Source organism: Phyllostomus hastatus, unplaced genomic scaffold, assembly GCF_019186645.2.
Source record: "Phyllostomus hastatus isolate PE091 unplaced genomic scaffold, TTU_PhHast_1.1 phas_contig_29, whole genome shotgun sequence".
Lineage (NCBI taxonomy): Eukaryota > Metazoa > Chordata > Mammalia > Chiroptera > Phyllostomidae > Phyllostomus > Phyllostomus hastatus.
The window spans coordinates 580,093-606,032 of NW_025333835.1; the positions used below are offsets into that span (position 1 = coordinate 580,093).

A 25,940-nucleotide genomic window follows, 5' to 3' on the forward strand; every position below is an offset into this window, starting at 1 on the left:
ATTTTTAATTTTTTTGAGGAACCTCCAAACTCTTGTCCATAGTGGCTACATCAATTACATCCCTACCAATGGTGCACAAGGTTTCCCTTTTCTCCACAGCCTAGTCAACATTTTTTATTTCTTGTCTTTTTGATAACAACCATTCTAAGAGTTGTGAGATGATATTGTGGTTTTGATTTTCATTTCCCTGATGATTAGTGATATTGTACACCTTTTCATGTACCTGGTGGCCATCTGTGTCTTCTTTGAAAAAATATCTATTCAGTTCCTCTGCCCATTTTTTAATCATATTGTTTGCTTTTTTGCTACTGAGATGTATGAGTTCTTCATATTTTTTGAATATTAAGCTCTTATATATAAGATATATGATTGCATATGTTTTCTCCCATTCAGTTGTCCTTTCATTTTCTGGATGGTTTCTTTTACTGTGCAGAAGCTTTTTAGTTTGATGTAGTCCCCACTTACGTACTTTTTCTCTCCCTCTCCCTCTCTCTCTTTCTTTTATTTATTTATTTTTTTTTGCCTTTGCTTTTGGTATCAAACCCAAAAAAGAACCAACAAGACCAATTTCAAGGATCTTACCACCTATGTTCTCTTCCAGGAGTTTTATCGCTTCAGGCCTTGTGCTCAAGTCACTTTCAGTTGATTTTGTGTGTTATAAGAGAGTAGTCTCACTTCATTCTTTTGCATGTAACCATCCAGTTTTTCCAGCTCCATTATTGAAAAGACTGTCCCCTACTCTTATTGTAAATTCTTGGCTCTCTTTGTCACAGATTAATTGAATACATATTCTTGGGTTTATTTCCAGGGTATCCGTTCTGTACCATTAACTTATGTGTCTGTTTTCATGCCAATCCCATAATATTTGATTACTGTAACTTGATATATGGTTTGAAATTAGGAAGCATGTTGGCAATGACTTTTAGATACAACACCAAGGCATGATTAATAAAAGAATTGCTAACTTAGACTTCATTAAAATTAAACATTTCTGCTCTGTGACAGACACTGCCAAGACAACATGAAATTAAGCCACAGACTGAGAGAAAATATTTGCAAAATATATATATGATAAAGAACTGTCATCCACAATACACAAACAACTCTTAAAACTCAACAATAAGAAAATGATTATCCAATTAAAATATAGGCACACAATCTGAACAGACACCTCACCAAAGAAAATATACAGATGACAAAAAAAAAATATTAAAAGATATTCAACATCCTATGCCATTAGAGAATTTCAAATAAAAAAAATGAGATGCCATACCTATTAGAATGGCCATAATCCAAAATACTAACACCAAATGCTGGCAAAGATGTGGAGCAACAAGAACTTTCACTATTGCTGGGAATGCAAAATGGTAGTCACTCTGGAGACAAAGAGGTGGTTTCTCATAAAAGTAACAAACTTTTGCCACAGGATCCAGAAATCAAGCTCCTTGGTATTTACTCAAAGATTTGAAAACTTATGTCTACATAAAAACCCACACATGCTTATTTAGAGCAGCTTTATTCAAAATTGCCAAAACCCAAAAGCAACCAAGAGGGGAAATATTACTTCTGGCACACACGGCTAGGAAGACTGTCTATTCTCAATGGCCAAAGGAGAAAACATCATGATAATACAGAGAGCATACCTTAAAGGGAAAGGGCTTACCTCAATAGTGAATATTTAATGCTATACAAGTGGTTGTCAACCAGGGATGATTTTCCATCCTAGTGGATATACAGACATATGCCTGGAGACAAATTTGGCTGTCACAACCAGGTGGGGGGTACTATTGGCACCAGAAGATTGAGGACAGAAATAATGCCTCTAAATGTTCTACAATGCACAAGGTAGCTTCCACAACAAAGAACTATTCATCCCAAAATGTTTATAGTGGCAATGCTTGCCCGGGACTACACTCATCTCTAGTGCCATGTAATAAACCTTAAAAGTAAAACCTAAGAGGATCAATCTGTGACCAAGAAAAACAACAATATTCCAGAACAAAGCTCAAGAATATTTAGAGGAATACAAAATATCCAATATACACTTAATAAGATTTACAATAACTGACAGCCAAAAAAAAAAAAAAAAAAGGAAATTACCATAGAGACAAAGAAGCAGGAAACTAACTGTAATTATCATTCAATCAATGTTTAACTCAGATATAGAATTATTAGATAAGAACATTAAAGCACTTATTATAATTCCCAGCCAGGGTACATGCCTGGGTTGCAGGCCATGACCCCCAGCAACCGCACATTGATGTTTCTCTCTCTCTTTCTCCCTCCCATCCCTCTCTAAAAATAAATAAATAAAATCTTAAAAAAAAGATGATAGATGATCTTAAAAAAAAAGTATTCACAACTTTTTTTTAAAAAAGCACTTATTATAAATGTATCCCATATGTTAAGGAAGCTAGTGTAGTAGTCAGCAAACTACAGCCAAATCCAGCCTGCCTGTTTTATATATTAAGTTTAATTGGACTATCACTACATTTATTCATTTACATTTTGTCTGACTGTTTTCTTACTACAATGGCTGAGTTGTGTAGCCTAAAACATTTATTATGTGACCCTTTATAGAAAAAGTTTGCCAACCCCTGAATTAGAGCAAAGATTGAACATGTTATACTGACGGTGGAATATATTTTTTAAAATGCCTAAATTGAACTTCTAGAGATAAAAACTAAAATAGCTGAGATGAAAAGTATGCTAATTTTATTAAGGGAAAATTATATTGTTGCAGAAGATAGGTGAACTTGAAGACAAAGTGAAAGGAATTTCTCAAAATGAAATGCACAGCAAAGAAAAACGGAAACCAAAACTGAACAGAGGACTGATAAACTGTGGGAAAATGTTAAGCAGTTAAAAATATATATAATTAAAGAACCTGAAAAAATAGAGAAAAAGGAAAGGGACATTAAAAAATTCTTTTGAAGAGATAATGGCCAGAATTTTTCCAAATTTGATAAAAATTTTAAACCTACCAATTCAAGACACACAATGAACCTCAACAACGAAAATCTTAAAACACCACTACAAAACATAATGACCAAATTGCTTAAACTCATTAGTGAGAAAGAGAAGATTGTAAAATATGACATATTACATACAGAGGAACAAGATAAAGATGACACCAGATTTCTCTTAGGGAACAATGAAAGATGGTGGAATAACATCTTTAAAGTACTGAGGGGAAAATGTCAAGCTACAATTCTGAAAATATCTTTCAGAAACTAAGGCAAAATATAGACTATTTCAGACACACAATTCTGACAAATCATTATGAGGCCTGTACTATAAAAAGTGTTAACAAAAATCCTTCAAGCAGAAGGAAAATGATGCCAGAAATCTGGACTTATATAAAAGAATAAAGAGCACTAGGATTGGTAGTTATATAACTAAAGATAAAGAATTTTTTCTAATTATTTAAATTTCTTTTAAAGAACTAACTGTTTAAAGGCAAAATATAACAATATGTTGTGGAGTTTAAATCACATGTACAACAAAAATTGTATGACAACAGAACAAAGCCCAAGAGTAAAGAGAGAGAAGCATACTGATATAAAGTTTTTATACTATACATAAAGAAGTAATATTGTTTGTAAGTAGGCTGTGAAGAGTTTCAAATGTATGCTACAAACTCCGAAACAGTGACTAAAGTAACGGAACAGACTTCCAGCCAAGATGGAGGCATAGGTAGATACACTTTGCCTCCTCGTACAAGAAAAAAAAGGACAACACATTTAAAAATAAAAAATAACCAGAACTGGCAGAAAATCAAACTATATGGAAGTCCAACAACCAAGGAGTTAGAGAAGAAATATTTATACACACCAGTAGGAGGGGTGGAGACCAGCAGCCAGGTTGAGAGGACTCACAGCAAGGCATCGGCTGGAGGACCATGGTGGGCAAGCCAGAGGCTGGTGGAGTAGGTGGTTCCACATTTACACGTGGATACACTGGGAGGAGTAACTGGAAAGCGAGACAAACCATGCAACCCAGGGTTCCAGCAAGAGAAAAGAAAGCCTAAAAACTTCTGACTGAAAAAACCTGTGGGGATTGAGGTGGTAGGAGAAACTCCCAGCCTCATAGGAGAGTTCCCTGGACAAACCCACAGGGTCCTAGAACATACATAAAACCACCCACCTGGGAATCAGCACCTGAAGGGCCGAATTTGCTTGCGGGTTGTAGGGGAAGTGACTGAAAACCAGCAGACAGTGGAGCAAGCGCACTGTTCCCTCTTGTACCCCTCCCCCTCATACAGAGCCACAACAAATTGACATGGGTTGCCCCGCCCTGGTGAACACTTAAGGCTCCTTCTCTTATTACCTAACAGGCCCAGAACCAAAAAAAAAACCAACAAACAAACAAAAAGGCCCAAATGAAAGAACAGATCAAAGCTCCACAAAAAATACAACTAAGTGACAGATAGCCAACCTATCAGATGCACGGTTCAAAACACTGGTAATCAAGATGCTCACAGAATTGGTTGAGTATGGTAACAAACTAGAGGAAAAAAATGAAGGCTATGAAAAGTGAGATAAAGGAAAATGTACAGGGAACCAACAATGATGAGAAGGAAATCGGGACTCAAATCAACAGTTTGAAGCAGAAGGAAAAAATACACATTCAAACAGAATGAAGAAACAAGAATTTAAAAAAATGAGGAGAGGCTTAGGAACCTCCAGGACATTACTTTAAATATTCCAACATCGGAATCATAAGGGTGCCAGAAGGAGAAGAGGAAGAGCAAGAAATTGAAAACTTATTTGAACAAATAATGAAGGAGAACTTCCCCAATCTGGCAAAGGAAATAAACTCCCAGGAAGACCAGGAAGCTCAGAGAGTCCCAAAGAAGTTGGACCCTGTTGGGAACCGCCCTGACTGGTATCAGAAGCTGAAACCCCTGCCTAGGCTAAGGCTAAGGGAACGCCCTTGGAACCGTAAGCCAGCAAGGAGACAAAAGCTTATCTCCCTGGAAGGAATGCTGCTTCTGCTGCTTTATTCATATCTGAACCCCAAAAAGCTTGGTCGGTTAGCCAAAGACGGGTAAGATTCCCCACGGGGGGAATGACCTAAGACAGGCACGATCACTTTGGGAGGCCCCCCAAAAGAAGGACTTGGGGGGCTGCAGCAAAAGGGGGTGATGGACCCTCGCTCCTCGGCTTTGACATAGCCTGAGTTCTCAGCGTCTGGGAGAAAACCTCCTTGTCTCTCAGTTGCCTTAGTTCCCTTGCTCCACCTAAGCCTGAAACAATGACAGGGTGGTGCAGCTCTGTACTGAGAAGTGCGGATTCCCCGGGGTAATCAGGCCTAAGAAAGAACATGTAAATTACTGTGAAACCTTCTTTGTTTAGAATGCTCTCAGTTGAATGAGAAGGGTCTTAGGAGGAAGTTATTTTGTTCCTCAGTCTTACAGCTCTTTGACCCCCAACTCAATAGACAGGCAGAGTTCTTTGTTTTCTATGGTTCCTTACTTCCCCCTAATGAGTACTGTACTTTACCTGAATTATTATGCAGAATGAGCCCAATAAAAGCAGGTATGGACTGTAAATCGGCGCGCTCCCCACTAGGGGGGGTGGCCATTTCGTCCCTACATCCCCACAGAAACTAGTCTGTCTCTGTGCATGTGTGTTCTTTCTCGCGTGTTTATCGTTGAGCCATCCGCAGCGTTCCATGGTCACTGCTGGCCGGTGACCCACGCACAACAGGACCCAAGGAGAGACACACCCAGGCACATCATAATTACATTAGCCAAGATTAGAGATAAGGAGAGAATCTTCAAAGCAGCAAGAGGAAAGGAGACAGTTACCTACAAAGGAGTTCCCATTAGAATGTCAGCTGATTTCTCAAGTCTTGCAGGCAAGAAGGAACTGGAAAGAAGAATTCCAAGTCACAAAAGGCAAGGACCTACATATAAGCTTACTCTATCCAGTAAAGCTGTCATTTAGAATGGAAGGGTAGATAAAGTGCTTCCCAGATAAGGTCAAGTTAAAGGAGTTCATCATCACCAAGCCCTTATAATATGAAATGTTACAGGACTTACATAAGAAATAGAAGATCAAAAACATGAACAGTAAAATGACTACAAACTCACAACTACCAACAACCAAACCTAAAAAAACAAAAACAAAAAACGAACCCAGCAAACACCTAGAACAGGAACAGATTCACATAAATAGGGATCACATGGGGGGTTATAAATGGAGGATGGGAGGGGAGAGAATGGAGGAAAAGATACAGGGAATAAGAAGCATAAATGGCAGGCACAAAATAGATGAGGGGAAGGTTAAGAATAGTATGGGACTTGGAGAAGGCAACAAACTTATATGTATAACTTATATGTATAGTTCATGGACATGAACTAAGGTAGGGGAATGATTGTGGGGATGACAGGCCAGAGAAGATAAAGGGGAGAAAAAATGGGACAACTGTAATAGCATAATCAATAGAATATATTTTAAAATAAAAAATAAGTAACACAACTAAGCTAATAATCAACAAATGACAAAAAAATCATAAAAAATAGTCAGCCCAAACAAAGGCAGAAAAAGGAAAAGGAATAAAGAAGAGACAAATATAAATAAACAGCATGATGGTAGATTTAAACCCTACCATTTCAATAATCACATTAGCCAATGGCGTAAAAAACCTCAATTAAAAGACAAAGACTGACCCAACTATATACTGCCTATAAGAAATCCATTTTAAATATAAAGACACAAAGGTTAATAGCAAAAGGACTAAAACGTAGATATACTATACCAAATAGTTAACTAAAAAAAGCTAACATGTCTATATCAAAAAAGTAGATCCCAGAGCAAACAACATTATGCAGGACAAAGAGGGTCATTTCATTATTTATATAAATATGTAATACATATGATATATTAATAACTAAGTATGTTAAGATAATATTAATGTATAATAAAGGAATATTAAAAATAATTTTATGACAAAATTCAACAACTTAATTGAAATGGATAAATTCCTTAAAAAACACAAAACAGCCAAAGCTCACTATAAAAGTAAGAAATAAACATGAATTGCCCATACCTGTTAAAGAAATTGTATTTTTAGTTAAGAAGCTTCCCACAAAGAAAACTCCAGGCCCATACGGATTCATGAAACATTTAACAGAGATATACCAATTTTATAAAAACTCTACCAAGAAAACTGAAGAAAGTTATTTCCCAATTCATTCGATGAGGCCAGCATTATTTTGTCACAAAGTGAAAAAAATTTTGAAAAACAGAAAACTACATATCACTGTCCTTCATAAGTATCTATGCAAAAATTCTTAACAAAAGTTTAGGAAATGAAATCCAACAATATATGAAAAGGACCATATATCATGATCAACTGGAGTTTATACCAGGAATGTAAGGTTGCTTTAACATTTGAAAATTAGTCAATATTCATCATATAAACAATCTAAAAATGGAAAAGAATGTGACCATCTCAAAAGATACAGAAAAAGCACTTGATAAAATCCACTGTTTATTTCTGATATACTGAAAAATAACTCTGTAAACTAGGAACAGAAGAGAATAGAAGGAAAATTCCTTGATCTAATAAAGGACACCCAAGAAAAATCTACCCCTAAGATTATACCCGAGAGTAAAAAACAGAATGATTTCTCCCTAAGAGCAGAAACTCTCACCATTTCTATTGAACATTGTATTAAACTCTTAGCCAGTACCAACAGCCAATTTTTAAAAAAGCACAATGATTAGAAAGGAAGAAATAAAACTGTCACTATTGACAGACTGCCTAACTGTGTATGTAGAAAACCCTATGAAATCACAAAATGGGCAAAAGACATAGAGACATTTCACTGATGATTTCACAAATGACAAAAAAAGCACATTTAGAAGACCAAGAACTATGGACTTTGGGTAATAATGATGTAACAATGTAGCTTCATCAATTTTAGCAAATATAGCACTCTTATGGGGATATTGATAATGGGAGAAAGGCTATGCACATGTGGATGGGATATGTGCATAATCTCTGTACCTTCTATCATTTTTTCTGTGAGCCTAAAACTGTTCTTTAAAAACAAATCTATTAAAAAGTATGTACCATATCATTAGCCATCAGGAAAATGTAAATTAAAACCACAATGAGATGTCACTACACACCTGTAAGAATGGCTAAAATAAAAACAGTAACACTTTCAAATGTTGGCAAAGATGCACAGAAGATCACCATTCATTGACAGTAGGAATGTGACATAGTACAAACACTCCTAAAAAGTTTCACAGTTCCTTATGCAATTAAACATATGACCATACCACATGACCAGCAACTACATTCTTGGGCATTTACTCACCAGAAGAATGAAACTGATGTCCACACAAAAGCCTATACATGAATGTCCATAGCAGCTTTATTCATAATGGCTAAAACTTATACAAATAAATTTTTTTAAAAATACATTTTATTGATTATGCTATTATAGTTGTCCCATGTTTCCCCCTTTTATTCCCCTCCACCCGGCACCCCCCTCTCACCAGCATTCCCTCTGCTTAGTTCATGTCTATGGGTTGTACATATAAGTTCTTTGGCTTCTACATTTCCTATACTATTCTTAACCTCCCCCTGTCTATTTTGTACCTACCATTCATGCTTCTTATCCCCTGTAGCTTTATCCCTTTATCCCTTCTCGCCCTCCCCACTGATAACCCTACATGTGATCTCCATTTCTGTGATTCTGTTCGTTTGCTTAGTTTATTTTTTGTTTTTGTTTTTCTGGTTTGGTTGTTAATAGTTGTGAGTTTGTTGTCATTTTACTGTTCATATGTTTGATCTTCTTTTTCTTAAATAAGTCCCTTTAACATTTCATATAATAAGGGCATGGTCATAATGAACTCCTTTAACTTGACCTTATCTGGGAAGCACTAGATATGTTTCAATGAGTAAATGGTTAAACAAACTGTGCTGGCTCTACCATGGAATACTCCTCAGCAGAGGAAAAAAGGGGATTTCACTCCTATGTGGAATATAAAACTAAAAACAAATGAACAAACAAGACACATAAACAAAAACTCACAAAGACAATGATACAGTGGTTACCAAAGAGAAGGGGGAGAATAGTAAAGTATAAGGAGGTCAAATATATAGTGACAGAAGGAGATTTGACTTTGGGTGGTAAACACACAATACAATATAGAGATGATATTATAGACTATACATCTAAAACCTATATAATTTTATTAACCAATGTCACCCAAATATATTTAATAAAAATATTAATTAATTTTTAAAAAGGAACAAACTATTTGCAATAAGCTGAATTGTGACCCCCATAAAAAATTCATCTGTTGAAGCTTTAACCCCAAACACCTGAGAATGTGACTATATTTTGAGATGGGCCTCAAAAAGGTAAAGTAAAAATTAGGACATTAGGTTGGGCCCTAATCCAATATGACTAGTGTCTTTATAAGAACACAAATTTGGACTAAAAAAAACCATCAGGGATATGCACATAAGAAAACCATTCCAGAACACAAGGACAGGTGGCCATCTGCTAGTCAAAAAGGGAGGCCTCAGAAGACACCAAACCTGTGGACATATCTTCTTGGACTTCTAGCCTCTAGGACTGTAAGAAAATACATTTCTGTTTTTAAACCACTCAGTCTGTAGTATTTTATTATGGCAGCACTAGCAAACTAAAATATAGATATACAACTTCAATGAATCCCAAGAAAAATATACTGAGTGTAAAAAGTCAGGCCCAAGATTAAATACCACATGATCCCATTTATATAAAATTACTGAAATTATAAAATGTCACATTATCATTGAGGAAAGATCTTATTACGTGTGCATATAAAGCCAAACTGTTCTATTGGTACTGTCAAGATAATACTTGAAAAGATAATTATACATCACTGATCATCTTTGGAGGATGTCACAGAACAAACTAATTAGTTTGAAAATTAGTCAATAAAAACAAAGAATAAAGCACTTATCCTACATTTTCTGAATGAATTACACTTTACAATAAGAATAGTTAATGGAGAAAAGTTTTTTTTCATTTTTTAAATTTTATTGTTGTTCAGCTACAGTTTTCTGCTCTTTCTCCCCTTCTCTCCCCCCAACCCCAGCCATCCCCACCTCCCTCCCCTGATTCCAACTGGCCTTGGTTTTGTCTATGTGTCCTGTATACTTGTTCCTGAAAACACTTCACCTTTCCCCCGCCACTATCCCCTCCCATCTCCCATCTTGTTACTGTCTGTTTGTTATTAATTTCAATGTCTCTGGTTATATTTTGCTTGCTTGTTTGTTTTGATTAGGTTCCACTTAAAGGTGAGATCATATGGTATTTGTCTTTCCCTGCCTGGATTATTTCACTCAGCATAATACTCTCCAGTTCCATCTATGCTGTCACAAAGATAGGAGCTCCTTCTTTCTTTTTGCTGAGTGGTATTCCACTGTGTAAATGTACCATAGTTTTTTGATCCACACATTTACTGATGGACACTTAGGTTGCTTCCAGCACTTGACAATTGTAAATTGTGCTGCAATGAACACTGGAGTGCATAGGTTCTTTTCAATTGGTGTTTCAGGGTTCTTAGGATATAATCCTAGCAGTGGAATTGCCAGGTCAAAAGGCAGTTACATTTTTAGTTTTCTGAGGAAAAAATTCCATACTATCCCAAAACAATTTATAAATTCAATGCAATACCTATTAAAGTACCAATGGAATATTTCTTTTTTTTTTTATTTTTTTAAAGATTTTATTTATTTTTAGAGAGGGAAGGGAGGAAGAAAGAGAGAGAGAGAGAAACATCAATGTGTGGTTGCTGGGGGCCATGGCCTGCAACGCAGGCATGTGCCCTGACTGGGAATCGAACCTACGATGCTTTGGTTCTCAGCCCGCACTCAATCCACTGAGCTATGCCAGCCAGGGCACCAATGGCATATTTCAAAGATATAGAATGAACAGTTCAAAAATTTATACGGAACTATAAATAATCCTGAATAGTTGCAGCAAATTTGAGAAAGAAGAACAAAATAGAAAGGATCACAATACCTGATATCAAACTGTATTTCAAGGCCACTGTAATCAAGACAGCATGGTACTAGCATAAGAACAGACATACAAACCAATGGAACAGAACAGAGAACACAGAAATAAACCTAACTCTCTATGGTAAATTAATATTTGACAAAGGGGGCAGCAGCATAAAATGGAGTAAAAATAGCCTCTTCAACAAATGGTGTTGGGAGAGCTGGACAGCTACATGCAAAATAATGAAACTTGATCACCAACTTACACCATACACAAAAATAAATTCAAGGTGGATAAAAGACTTAAATATAAGTCATGACACCATAAAAGTCCTTCAGGACAACACAGGCAGGAAAATCTCAGATACTCCATGTAGCAATATTTTCACTCATATGTCCCCTAGAGCAAGGGACATAAAGGAAAGAATAAACAAATGGGATCTCTCAAAATAAAAAGCTTCTGCATGACTAAAGAAAACAGCATTAAAATGAAAACAGAAAAAAAAATGAAAATAGAACCCCATATGGGAAAACATATTTGCCAATGATACCTCAGACAAGGGTATGATCTTCAAAATATATAAAGAACTCACACAACTCCACTCTAGGAAGACAAAAAAAAAAAACAATTAAAAAATGGGCAAAGGACTTGAACAGACCCTTCTCTAAGGAGGACATACAAAGGGTTCAGAAACATATGTAAAGATGCTCAGCATTGTTAGCCATCAGAGAGATGCAAATGAAAACCACAATGAGATAGCACTTCACACTGGTGAGAATGGCCATCATAAACAAATCATCAAGCAAGTGTTAGAGACGATGTAGAGAAAAGGGAACCCTGGTGCACTGTTAGTGGGATTGCAGACTGGTACAGCCACTATGGAAAACAGTATGAGAAAAGTTTCTCTTTATAGAAGAATTACAACTAATAATTGAAAAAGGAATGAAAGAGTTATCAGTTCACCATTTAACAATACCAAATGTATTCAGTAATAATGGCTTACATCAAGAGAGAGAGAAAAAACATTCTCAGCCTCCTAACGCCACACACAACAAAATCTCTGAAGTATTTCTTCCAAAAACTATTGAACCAGGATCTAATCAGACCTCTAGATCTATTTCTAAAAAATTAGATAAATATGTTTAACAATGAAGGAGGTGAAACTTCCTTCAGGAAGTTTCCACCTGAAATATAGGAAACTACACAGGATAAAAAAATCCAGTTTCTTCAAAAAATGAAGTTAAAGGGAATAGAGGGAAAGGAGGAGGGAAAAAGAAAATAAAGCCTATGGATTAAAAGATATCTAAGAGATTAATCAACCAATCTTTGTATATGAATCTTATTTGAATCCTGATTAGAGCATAATGAAAAAAATAATGAAACTGAGAAATTTTGCAGACTAGATATTTAATATTAAGAAATTTTCATTAATTTTGTTAGGTGTGATGAACTGTGATTAGTTTTTCAGTTCTTATCTTTTCCGCATAAATACTGAAATATTTATAGAGGAAACGTCCTGCCTGGGATTTACTTTAAAATAAATTTGGCTCAGGGAGAATATACTATGGCCATGGTTAACTGCTGAAATTGGTTAAGAGGTTGGCAAGAGTTCACATTATTTTCTCTACCTACTTTTATAAATGTCTAAAATTCTCAATAATAAAATGTTTTTTAATTAATCTTAGAAGTGGATTCAGAAATAAAAGAAGATGCAAGTAGCCTTCATCAACAAGACAAAATGTAATATTCATATACATGTTCATATATGCTTCCTCAGAAAACTATCTCTCAGCAATACCTGAATGCAGTAAGAATATTACCACCACCTTCAAATAGAAAGGGCACATATATTACTAAGGGCTGGAAAATAATAGATAAAGAACTGTCATTACACATAATTTTTAAAAAGACAACCTGCTTTTAAAGGTTATTATGAAAACTCTTCATATTTCTGTATCATAACTTAAATAGAATGCCCAGAATTATTCCAGTTCTAAACTATTCTTTTCCATTTTCTTTCTAAATATAATTAACTCATCGCAAAAAAAAATGCCTCTATCAATGGCAATATACTTCAAAGCTCTGAATGTGTGTGTGTGTGTGTGTGTGTGTGTATAGATATACACATGTATATGCTCTCGAATACACACACACACACTACCCTAACAGGTTTGACATTCAGGCATGATTTCTACTTCACAGATGAGAAAACTGAGACTTAGAGAATTAACCAATTTGCCTAATATCATATAGGTATAGTACAACTACAATCAAAGTTGTCTGCCTTGAAGTCCACGGCCTTTCCAATCTACCACCAAATATTTTTTGGTGTGCCACAGAATTTTAATAATTAGTTTAGGTGTGCTATGAATTCAAGACGCAGAAAGAAAACCAAAATTTTAACATCTGATTCATTGTTAAGTCACAATACGAACAGCAGTTAAGGCCAGTTTCTTAACAGAAAGTCCCTTATTCATACCCTATAAGCAGCATGAACACAATTTAATCTTAAGACAGCAATCATGTATTACATACTTATTAAACATTTACCCAAAAGAGAGAAACCACTTTTCTAGATAAAATACCACAAAACTTTCCTTAAAAAAATTAATAGTGCTTTCATGTATGCATGAACAACTTTTCTAACTCTCAGGAACTTAAAAATATGTATTTTAGCAAAGTTTCACCAAAGTTACTTCAAAATCATTACATATACACTTAAAATTCAACTATTTAACTGACTCTAAGTTCTCCTAAAAATTTATATTTATTCTTAAGTCAAATTATTCTGCTTGCATGACTTAATACAGTGACTCATTTACACTAATAAGTGCTTTATATGCATATATTTATTAATCTACATAGTAACTCCAATATCCAGAAATTACTGGGTTACCCAAAAAGTCCATTTGGTTTTTTCCACATGATGGCTTTAGTAGTGTTTAACTATGTTTAACTTCATTCAAAATAATTTTGTTAGATTGTATTGTGACAGCTGTCCTGTTGGCATTCATTTAGAAAACATCAAAATTGGTAAATTTGAGTATAGCCATTTTAATCTTAAAGATGGAAAACATACACAACCTTTTTGGCATAGTGTGCTTTACCATTTCAAGAAAAGTAAAATACAATTAAAATGCAAAAAAGATTTGCAGTGTTTGGAGAAGGTGTTGTGACTGATCAAACATGTCAAAAGTGATCAAACATGCCAAAAGCTTTGCGATGTTTCTTGGTATCATTGATGCTTTGGCCAAATAATTCTTTGCTGTAGGACTGTCTTATGCATTGGAAGGTGTTTAGCAGCACCCCTGGCCTCTACCTACTAGATATCAATAGCAGGTAATAGCCAAATACTCAAAATATGAAAATCAATAAAGTTACTGGTGAAAATTAAAAATGTGTCTTTTATTTTATGGAAAAAATGAAACAGACCTTTTGGCCAACCCAATATTACTTGTCCTTTTTATAGATAAGAAAATTTAGTCTTGGAGATTTTAGATAACTTGTTCAAGATCATGGAGCTAATAAATGGCAGATCTGAGACTTTAGTCAGCCTAGTCTGACAACAAATCCTTGCTCTTAGCCCATCCTCTATTCCAGAGATTTTCAACCAGTGTGCCACAAGAATTTTTAAAACATGTGATATCTGACTATTTATTCAGGGGCACTGACCTCTTTTCCTGTAGATTGTCAAATTAAAAAATGATAGCCAACACCACAATTGCCATCCAGTGTGAATGAAGCAAAATTACACCTATTTTTTTGTGTGATCAGCAAAAAATATTTTTTGGTGTGCCACAGAATTTTAGTAATTAGTTTAGGTGTGCTATGAATTGAAAAAATTTAAAAATCACTGCTCTACTCCAACAAACATCATCTACTTTCAGTTGCCAAGAAGAGCTCCCTGTTACCACATTTTGTTTCAAAGATAACAATTACAATTAGCTTAGCTACTTCAAAAACAGGTTCATTTTGTCATTACATTTGCTTTTCAGCACACACTCTGTCACATTTTCCCTCAGAAATTATTGTATAAACAGAGGCTAAATTTTCAGGCCAACCCTCAAAAAGTTAAATATCACTTAACATTTCTAGGTAGAACCATGATGAATTGTAACAGAACAATATATCATCGTCCTCTGTCATATCCCCCCAAAAGGTACCCAAAATCCCAAAGGTAACATGAAATTCCTTTCTTGTCTTCCTCCGGTCCACAACCAGAAATTATTTCACAAGTTTTGATCCCCATCATGAGCTCCATCAAAGCCAGGAGGAGAAAAGGGTAGGATAAGAAAGTAATAACAAAAATTAGGCTCCTCTGGAACCATGTCTGATGAGAAATGAAAACATGAATATTCTCCAAACCACAAAAATAAGCAATCGTCCCCCCATGCTAGCCAACATGAGTGACTGCAGCTTCCTTACCAATTGCAGGTTTAACCTCACTCTAGTCCTGCTTCCTTCCAGGTAGCACTTTGTTAAGATGGCCAATCACTGAAAATTGCCCTGACTGGTGTGGCTCAATGGATTGAGTGCCAGCCTGCAAACCAAAGGGTCACCGGTTTGATTTCTGGTCAGAACACCTGCCTGGGTTGCAGGCCAGGTCCCCAGTGGGGAATGAGTGAGAGGCAACCACACATTGATGTTTCCCTCTCTTTCTCCCTCCCTTCCTCTCTGTCTAAAAATAAATAAAATCTTTTTAAAAAATCAAAAAAAGAAAAAAAAAAAAGAAAGTAGTAACATTTACTCATACATGTATTCAAGTCTGAAGCCCAAGAAAGCCTACACAATTAAAACTACCCATATTTTGCCATGTGTAATACATACTTTTTGCCCAATTTTTTTAGAGAAAATAAGGATGCACATTATAAATGGGTAGTAGCTTAAATACCTTGTATCTGTTCTTATGTTTTGTAATTATTTGTTATATAAAATTTCTTGTGCCATAATATGTTCAAAAATAAATGCTAAAATTCCTTTATAATACAAAAAAACAAGTATCTAAATATAAATAAATAAATAATTAAATAAAAATTTAAGTGATTTTTTTTCCTAAAAATTCGGCCCAAAAATGTGGGTGCACATTATACACAGCAAAATACAGTATTATTGCTACAGTTAAATACAAAAAAAGTTTTGTATGGACTAACTAGAAACCTAACTACCATATTGTACTACTTGCAGAGATTTAGAACACAGTCCACTTATAAATAGGAGACTACCTATAATCACTAATACTTTCTATAATCAGCTACCTTTTCACAACTCTATAAAAAACTAAAAGCCTAGTTTTTATGGCACAGAGGGAAGTGAAGAAGCTATGACTCCCTTTACTGCATATGCACAAAAACAGCTTTGTATATGAAGTATCCAAATCAATGGTTATACATTAGATGCTTTAGAATGATAATACCAGTCTCCATCCAAGATACTTTAGTATTCCTTTTTAGTAAGGAGATCTAGAATATGTTCAGATCTTTAGAATTGTGGGATTCATTTTCTCCTTTTTATTACTAGATCCTATTGACTGAATGCTTACATCCTTCCCAAATTCATAGGCTAAATCCTAGTGCCCAACATGATGGTACTAGGAGATGGGGCCTTTAGGACGTGATTAGGTTATAAAAGCAGAACCCCCATGAATGGGGTAAGTGCTTTTATAAATGAGGCTAAAGAAAGCTCCCACTCTTTCTGCCATGTGAGGCCTGTGACAAGGCACTATGAGTCAGAAAGCAGGCCCTCGCCAAACACAGAATCTGCCAGCACCATGATCTTGAATCTCTCAGCTTCCAGAACTGTGAGAAATAAATTTTTGTTGTTAATGGTATTTTGTTATAGTAGCCAGAATAGACTAAGACACCGGAGATTTTTTAAATGGTTTTAAATAATTATTTGGGGGGGATGTATATAAATATAGTGTGCTGTGTTGATCTAACCAGTAAAGAGAGACAGGCATAACCCTGACTGGTGTGGCTCAGTGGACTGGATGTCATCCTGCAAAGAAAAAGCTCACTGGTTCAACTCCCTGCACCACCCCACAACAATGTGGCTGGGTCTCAGGCCAGGTCCCAGGTTGGGGACCTCTGAGAGACAAACCATTGATGTTTCTCGCACATATCTGTTTCTCTCCCTCTCTTTCTCCTTCCCTTCCCCTCTCTCTAAAAATAAATAAATAAAAGTTGTTTTTTTTTTTTTCATAAAACATACAGATGTACTCTAATACAATGCTGATGAGAAATTAAGTTCAAAAGTGACTGTCTGGAGAACAATTTAGCAATAGTTACCAAGAGTTTTATAAATGTTCCTCTTCTTGATTCAGTAATTCAACCTGTAAATATCTACTCTTATAATCAGAGAGTCATTCATTATTTATCTAACAAATTACCAAGGACTTATTTGGTGCCAGGCATTATTCTTATGAATGAGGAAAGACATTTATCTCATTATTTTATAGAGCAAAAAAGCTGGGGAAAAGTGTCTAATACTAAGTTAAAAAATTAAAAGGCATCTAACAAAATACTATACTAGCACTGGAAACTGTATTATCAAATGTTAAAAAATTTAATAACAAAAAAATGCTCATGATATGTTAAGAAAAAATATTTAAATCAAGACACAAAAGTACATATAACTATATATATAAAACTATATGTATGACCCCAAATCTGTGTTTTAGATCTTACTAACCAGGGACCTTGGTCAAGTTACTTAGCCTTACTCTACTTCAGTGTCTTCATCTGTAAAATAAAGATTTTATATTTCACATCCTGATGGATTGGTAAATGAGTAATTTGCAAAGTGCTTACAATATTTCCCCAGTACATAGTAATTATTTTCCCCAATACACTAGTAATTATTTTCAAGTGTTATTATTATTACAAATACACATATGTGCAAAGAAAAACTGGAAGAAACATCAAAATATTATAAAAAGTCCTGAATTCTAACAAAACTAATTCTAAGACCTATAAGAAATTTGAACACTCACTGCATATTATGATATTAAAAATTACTTTATCAGGTTTGAGTTTGTTTTTCTTAAAGTATATCATAGTGAAGTGCTTATAAATAAAATATATCTAATGTTCACATTAAAATTCTTTGGAGGGTGCTTATGTGGTGATTTTGTTAATGTTATCAGAGGTAAATTACCTGTGGGAAATAGAATTATTACTAGCTTTTCTTCTCTTCCTATTTTTCCATTTCCAAATTTTCTACAGTGATCCAAAAATTATTTTTGTTCTTTTTTGAATGTATACTTATTTTATTGATTATGCTTTCACAGTTGTCCCAATTTTTCCCCCTTTGCACCCCTCAACTCAGCACTCCCCACTCCCTTAGGCAATACCCTCACTTAGTTTATGTCCATGGGTCATGCGTATAAGTTCTTTAGCTATTCCATTTCCTATACTGTACTGTACATCCCCATGGCTACTCCTTAATCCCTTTACCTCTTCATCCATTGCCCCATATTCCCAACCCATCTGGCAACCATAGATGTTCTCCATATCCATGATTCTGTCTCTGCTCTTCTTGTTTTCTTAGTTTGTTTTTTAGATCCAATTGTTGATAGACACATATCTATTGCCATTTTATTGTTCATAGTTTTGACCCTCCTCTTTTTCTTAAAAAAGTCCCTTTAACATCACATATAATAATGGTTTGGTGATGAAGAACTCCTTTACTTTTTTCTTGTGTGGGAAGCTCTTTATCTGCCATTCAATTCTAAATGATAGCTTTCCTGGGTAGAGCAATCTTAGCTGTATGTCCCCTGCTTTTCGTGATTTTAAGTATTTCTTGCCAGTCTCTTCTAACAAAGTTTATTTTGAGAAATCAGCAGTCACTTTTATGGGAATCCCCCTGTAGGTAACTGTTTTCTCTTGATGGTTTTAAGATTCTCTCTTTATCTTTAACCCTTGGCATTTTAACTATGATATATCTTGGAGTGGGCCTTTGTGCACCCATCTTGTTTGGGACTCCCTATGCCTTCTGGACTTGTATGTCTATTATCTTCATCAAATTAGGGAAGCTTTCTTTCATTATTTTTTCAAATATATTTCCAATTTCTTGCTCTTTCTCTATGATATGAATGTTGGAATCTTGAAGTTGTCCCAAGGTTGCTTACACTAGCCTCAATTTCTTTGGATTCTTTTTTCTTCTTGTTGTTCTGATTGGGTGTTTTTTCCTTCCTTATGTTCCAAATAATTGATTTGATTCCTGGCTTCATCCACTCTATTATTGTTTCCCTGTAAATTTATTTCTTTATCTCAATTAGTGTAACCTTCATTTCTGACTAGATTATTTTTGTACTGTTGAGACCTCATTAAGTTCCTTAAGCATCCTTATAACCAGTGTTTTGACTCTGCAACTGATATAGTGCTTATCTCCATTTTGTTTAGTTCTTTTTCTGGAATTTTGATTTATCCTTTCATTTGGGCCATGTTTCTTTGTATCCTCATTTTGGCAGCCTTCCTATGTTTGTTTCTATGTATTTTCTATGTATTATGTAAAGCTGCTATGACTCCCTGTCTTAGTATTGTGGCCTGATGTAGTAGGTGTCCTGTAAGGCCCAATGGCACAGCCTCCCTTATCAGCCAAGCTGCCTGCTTGAAGTGTGCCCTTCGTGTGGGCTGAGTATACCCTCCTCTTGTAGTTGAGCCTTGTTTGCTGTTGGCAGGCCAATGGGAGGGATTTACCCAGACCAGCCAGCCAGAGATGTGACCACTGACCACCAACCTCTGCCTTCCGTGGAGGATCAGCTGAGTGGGGGCAGGGTAGTGATACTCTGATATGGTCTGTAGCTGTCCACTGGGCATGCAGGTTCTAGGTTTTCCCAGGTGGTGCAGGCCAAGCTCAGCCCCCACCTGTGATATGCCCAGGGCCATGCTGCATGAGTTATAAAGCAATCTGAGATGGCTGCTACTTATGCTGGGTTTGGAGATTCCTGGGAGAAGCCAAGCTGTGTTTCTAGGCTGGTTGCTGCTAGCGCCAGGTCTGGGCCCACATAGCAAGAGGTCCAGGAGTTGGGGCCTACTAGGGCTGGTTATTGTTTATTTGAGAGGATTTAGGAAGTTGTAAAGCATGAGCCAACACCATCATTCATAAGGAAAAGGAGCTTGGGTGCACCTGTAAGTTGGGTGGGGCAGAATCTCTGGGGATCTCCAAGGTGGGTCAGTGTTAGCCAGGAGATGTAGTTTCAAATATGGCACCAGCCTGCTGGCTCCCTGGCTCTGCAGTGGGAGGACTCAGAAAAGACACAATGGCCTTGTTAGCCCAGATGCCAGACACTTCAGCCTCTCCTAGTATGCCACTGGTGCCTTTCAAGCTGCCATCCTATCCTGGATCTCTGAGGGAGTGATCTGAGTAAGTCCATGTGTGGGTTTTTTAAGGGGAACTATTTGGGAATCTAGAAATTTCTTCAATCAACTCAATTTCCACTGGTTTTTGCAGCCAGAAGTTGTGGGAACTTATCATCCTGACACTGGAACACTGGGATGGAGTGCCTGGTATGAGGCTGATACTCCTCGCTCCTGAGATATCCCTCCCGAATTTTTATCCACTACACATGGATATGGGACCAGCCCATTCCATGTCTCCACCCCTCCTACCAGTCTGGATGGATGTGGTTTCTTTGGTCTGTAGTTGTCAGCCTTCCATTCAACTTGATTTCTGATAGTTATGAGTGATCGTTGTTCTATATTTTAGTTATAACTTATGATGTGGTTGTGCAAGGAGGCAAGCCATGTTTACTTATGCCACCATCTTGACTACAAGTCAAAGAAATTATGTTTAAAGTAAAAAACTGTATTCAAAAATTTTAGGGAAATCCTTACCAATACTCCATCTGCAGACAAAACTTTCTCCCAAGTTAACCAAGCTCTTTTTCTGACATGATCTGATATCTTTAATTTTTGACATAATGCAGTAAAGTCAGGTTCTTCAGTTTCTTCAAAGTCAAGCCTATTAAATAAAAATATACATTTAATAGACACAAAATTACAAATCAAAGTAATTAAGTAAGCATTTGTTTCAATGGTTTGCTAATAATGGTAGTATTCTGAAAGACAGCATCACTAAATACTTTGGGATCTCATTTACCCTTAAAAAAAAATTACCCTTTAAGCTATCTTTTTCATAGACTTTCCAAAGTAAGGATACCACACAATGAGAAATGTTTATTGACTTGGTGAATCACATACACTTCAGAGCAGCAAAATAGCTTTGTGAGGAAAGTCAGTCAGTAAAATAGCTAAAGCTGTTTGGGAAAATTGGGATAACAATAACAGCAAGAAGAGGAAAGCCCATTATTACAGAATCAATTCATTATCTGTGACTCAGTTAAAATAGAGTCTACCCTTAACAATATTTCATATACATAATCTACCTACTACCATTTCTCACATGATTAAATTGACATAAATTATTATTTTTGGTTAATTCCTTTTCATTCATTTAATGTCTATTTGACATATAATATTATGAGGGATACCTAACAATTTTTGTATATTAGCAGTATGTATAATAATGTCAAAATAATATATGCATAATAACATGAGAAATAGCAAATAATTTCTGAGCATTTATTATGATCCCCTATAAAGTAGCTTAGATGCATATGGGGTTTCACTGAATCCCCATATTGGTCCTATTAGGCAAGTACTCTCATTATCCCTGTTTTACAGATAAGTACCAAATCAGAGAAGTTAAAGCACTCATGTGGAATGACAGCTAATAAGTGAGAACCTAGATAAAAACCCAACGGTCTAACTTCATAATTCATGCTCTTGCCCACTATTCCAGACTGCCAACCCTCTTTCAAAACATAATTAACTTTTGGTTATCTCAACAATGAAGGTAGCATGCTATTACTAGTGAGGACTTTCATTTCAATTACATCATTTAGGCCAGAAATAATGCAACAGAAATAAGATCTCAACTCTCAAGGTAAAAATGAACTCTGTCATTGGAAGTGCAGTTGGAATGGGACCTAAATCCATCCCTAAGAAAGTTTCTTGGCCTCAGACTGCCAGTCAGTGGCTCTATTCTTCCTAAGTAGTTAAGCTATACAGTTCGTATATTCACGTGCGTTCCCACTCGCATGGCCACTTCAGCTTCAGAACCAGCGATGGTACATCAAGTCCTCACCACACTTCCTCTTCTGGCACCAGCTGGAGGAAACTCTCCTATTACTTCGAGGTATTATGATTATTACCCGTATTAAAGAACACTTTTATGGATATAAATAACCAACAGCAAACTATCTTCTATGGTTTGGCCTAATAGAAGAATTTAATAATTCCATCACTTAAAGTATATTTGAAAAAAGTATTGGAAATAATTAAAGAAACAAAGCACCAGGTGGTGTCCAGAACTTCATTATCTCTGCTTACCATACAATAATCAAGAATGCTTCCAAAGTTCTGTAAATAACATGGAACACTTCACAAAAGAGACTTTACTGCTCTTTCCAAAGGGAAACTTTCAAGTATTGGGTGCTTCTGAGTTTAATCAGAAGTAAAGTAATGTCACCCTGACCAGTTTGACTAAGTTGGGCATTGTTCCACAAAGCAAAAGGTCATAGTTCCCCATCACAGCACATGCCTAGGTTGCAAGTTCAGTCCCACTGCAAGAGGCAACCAATCGATGTTTCTCTCCCTCTTTCTTCTTCCCTTCCCCTCTCTTTGAAAATAAATAAAATCTTTTTAAAAAAGAAATTAATCTCTTCTTCCAGAACATCCCCAGACTTTTTTTAACTGGTGAGTATGACTTTTAATTGACCCATAAGACAGTCTTTTTAAATATATTGTTATAGTCTTTCAGAAGCCATTTCCAAAAGCCCATTCCAGTTAACAAGTTTGGCCTGAATTCTGTTAGTGTCTGCCCAGGTGAAAGAAACAGATTTTGGCAATGGACTAGAAAGAGGGAAAGAGTGGTGAGGGAATCTCATTCCCCTGAAATGGATATGTAGTCTCAAAGTAGGAACAGTGCTGACAAGAATAATGACAATTACACTCCTTCAATCTTAGCTTCTTAAGATTGAAGCTAAGGGTCTTCTTAGTATCACAATCAAGAAAAACAAGATGTTGCAATATAAATAAATATCTTCCTCTCATGTTCTAATGCATTATCATGATATTTATGATAACATGACTTTCTTACATTTAAATTCCATTTAGAAAAAAAAAAAACAAATGTTCATGGGAGCACAAGAACACTACTAATTTTGTACTCAAGAAAAAGGGGATGCAGGGAACACCAGGACCCTTGCTGGCTCCAAGCTAAAAGGCAAAATGAAAGAAATAAAACATGCCGAAGCAAACCAACATGCAAGAAGTTTGATGCAATAAAAAAGAAAAAGTTTAGAAACGTTTAAGCACGTGGGCTAAACTTTTGCCATACACCAGTTCTTCTAAAGAGTTATATTCCATTAGTCACTACAATGGCTCTGTATCCCCAAATACTCAAAGCACTGCTGTAAGAGAACCCTACAAAGCACCTCAATCAAGTACCCTGGGGGCAACTGACACCTCGGACCCCGAATGTACGTCCAATGGCGTCTCTGCGGCAGCTTCCAAGGCTTTTCTGGTTGGCCTCTCCCAAAACAAGGCTTCAGATGCAGTTGCTCGCCCAGAAGAAAACATTTCCAACTGTTGCAATCGGGAGACCAAAACAGAAAGCCACACGACCTACCAGGGTACTACAGATCTCAACAAGAGGAAACTCTCCACTACATACTAGTCCTTTGGGGGTTGGGGCAGGGGGTGTTTTGTTTTGTTTCATTTGATGGGCCTTGAAATTACCCGCCGCCTGCGAGCCTCTAGTGAGGCGGAGGAAAGGCACCTGTCACTTTGCTCAAGGATCCGAGCCCCACCCGCCGAACACCTGTCAAGCTGGAGCCAGACTCCAGCCGGCCACCCTCTCGTCGCTCACGAAATCGGACTCCTGTCACCTCCCTTCGGGAGATCCGCGGCGGTGGAGGAGAGGGAGGGACACTCCTCCCACCCAGACCCGGACCCCAGCGAAGACGCGCCCCCGCCAGACGCCGCGGCGCCCGGCCGGACGCATCCTTCCGGAGCCCTTCCCGCGCAACGGCCAACGCAGCGGCTTTGCTCGCTCACCTAGCCAGAGGCAAGTCCTCAGAGCCACTGTCCTGTTCGGGGTCGTCCTCTGGAGGGGGCGGTGGAGGGGGCGGCGGCGCCGCAGGGGATGCGGCGGCAGCGGAGGTGACTAGTCTCCGGAGGATTTTGGGCGGCATGACGCCCTGCCAGAGCAGGAGCTAGCTAGCAGTGAGGAGAGCCGGGGCGGGAGGACGCGCGCGCGCCTGGGCACGCCCCGTCCTCTCCCAACTCTCGTTACAAAATAATGTGAACGTCCCCTGAGAAAAACCGACAAGCCCTCCCCGCCCGGCAACTAGCGCCGCGTCCAACCGCGGGAAAACGTCACTTCCGCCCGCGGCGTCACGTCCGCGAGGCTCCTGGGCCCGCCGCTGACCTGAGGGAACCGGGGCGTTCGGTGGTGTGCGGGGCGGAGGCACAAGATCCGGCGGGCTGGGCTGGGAGCCCGGGCCTACGCCCAGGCGCCTTCCCTGGGGCCCCGCCGCCGGCCGAACCTGTCACTACTCGAAACTCCCGCTTGCAGGCTTGGGTGCCGGTGCCGGTAACGGGGCATTGCAGAGTCTGGTGGGTGAGATTGGGCCCATCTTCATCTGTGAGTGGATCAGTGGGTGAGGCTCAGGCCCCGCCAAGAATATCAGGCGAGTGCACTCTCAGCGGGCACGCCCCTCTCCTCCTGGGACAGCGCCCTCGGTCTCCACCGCAGTCCTGCGGCCCAATCTATTAAGTAAAGTGGGCCAAAACAAAAGCAAACATTGGTGGAACATATATTAACTAGTATCTGAACTCTGCCAATAACTATGAGATACAAATTCTAGGACAATTATTGGCCTTTTAGGGATCACTAGTTAGGGAAGGGTGGAGGCCTGTGGGTAAAGAACAGATTATAGTGTTATAAATGTTTTAAAAAACAGGAGGCACCTAGAAATGTCTAAGGGACATTTTCAGAGGAGTAGTGGCAGTTGAAAAGAATCTTATCAAGGAGATGTAAAAAGTTAAATGGAATAAACATTGCCAAGAGAGTCACTTAAAAGAGTCTATTAGGGAAGTGGGACTCACATCTTGTGCTTCAGTTCTCAGTTTAGCTATTAAATTGCTAAATCTGTTGCTAAACTCAGTTCAAGGCCCAGTCATAAACATCTTGGAATAGTAACTGCTCCATGGACTTATATGTATGGACTTTAACTTCCTCTGTTGTAGGAAGTTTTTTTTTTTCCTTTCATCTCTTGTTTGCATATTGGAATTAACCAATCCCTGTAACCTACCCAGCAGTCCTTCATTTGCATGAAAAGATTACATTTGTGATTTTTGCCTTTATAAACCCTGCCTTTGTTCTCCCCAGAACAAGTTTGAATTGCTGGCTGAATCTGGGTCTCTCAGATTCTAAAAGTCTTTTTTTAAGACCTCCAAGTGAACTTTTAATTTATTTTACAGCTTCAAATCTTTATTGGTTAACATTACATACGGTGAGTTGTGCTGGCCATTTTACATAATTATCTTAATCCTCAAAAATAATTATTTCAAATAACTAGTGATAGCATTATTCCACTTTCCATATGAGGAAACAAGCTCAGAAAAGTTAATTAATTGGCCCAATATTCTAGAGCCAATGGATGGCAGAAGATTTGAACAAGGTATGTTTGACTCTACTTATCTGTTACATTGTGTTAGTAAAGAAAACACAAAGAAGAGAGAAGCAGCATGTACAAAGGAACCAACATCACATAAGAGCTTGCCAAGAGAGTCACTTAAAAATAGAGTCACTATTAGGGAAGTGGGACTCACATCTTGTGCTTCAGTTCTCTTCT

At 37.3% G+C, this 25,940-nt stretch overlaps 1 protein-coding gene across 1 annotated transcript in view; it reads right to left on the reverse strand.

Annotated features, from left to right (window-relative positions):
* Nucleotides 1-24,460, reverse strand: part of RB1 (RB transcriptional corepressor 1) — a 283,425-nt gene extending 258,965 nt beyond the window's left edge. The window contains exons 1-2 of the mRNA XM_045838956.1: nt 24,139-24,460; nt 20,854-20,980 (exon numbers count right to left, since the gene is read on the reverse strand). Coding sequence (XP_045694912.1) covers nt 20,854-20,980; nt 24,139-24,275 — 264 coding nt within the window. The 5' untranslated portion in view covers nt 24,276-24,460. The remainder of the gene's footprint in view (nt 1-20,853; nt 20,981-24,138) is intronic.
* Nucleotides 24,461-25,940: the final 1,480 nt, after the last annotated feature.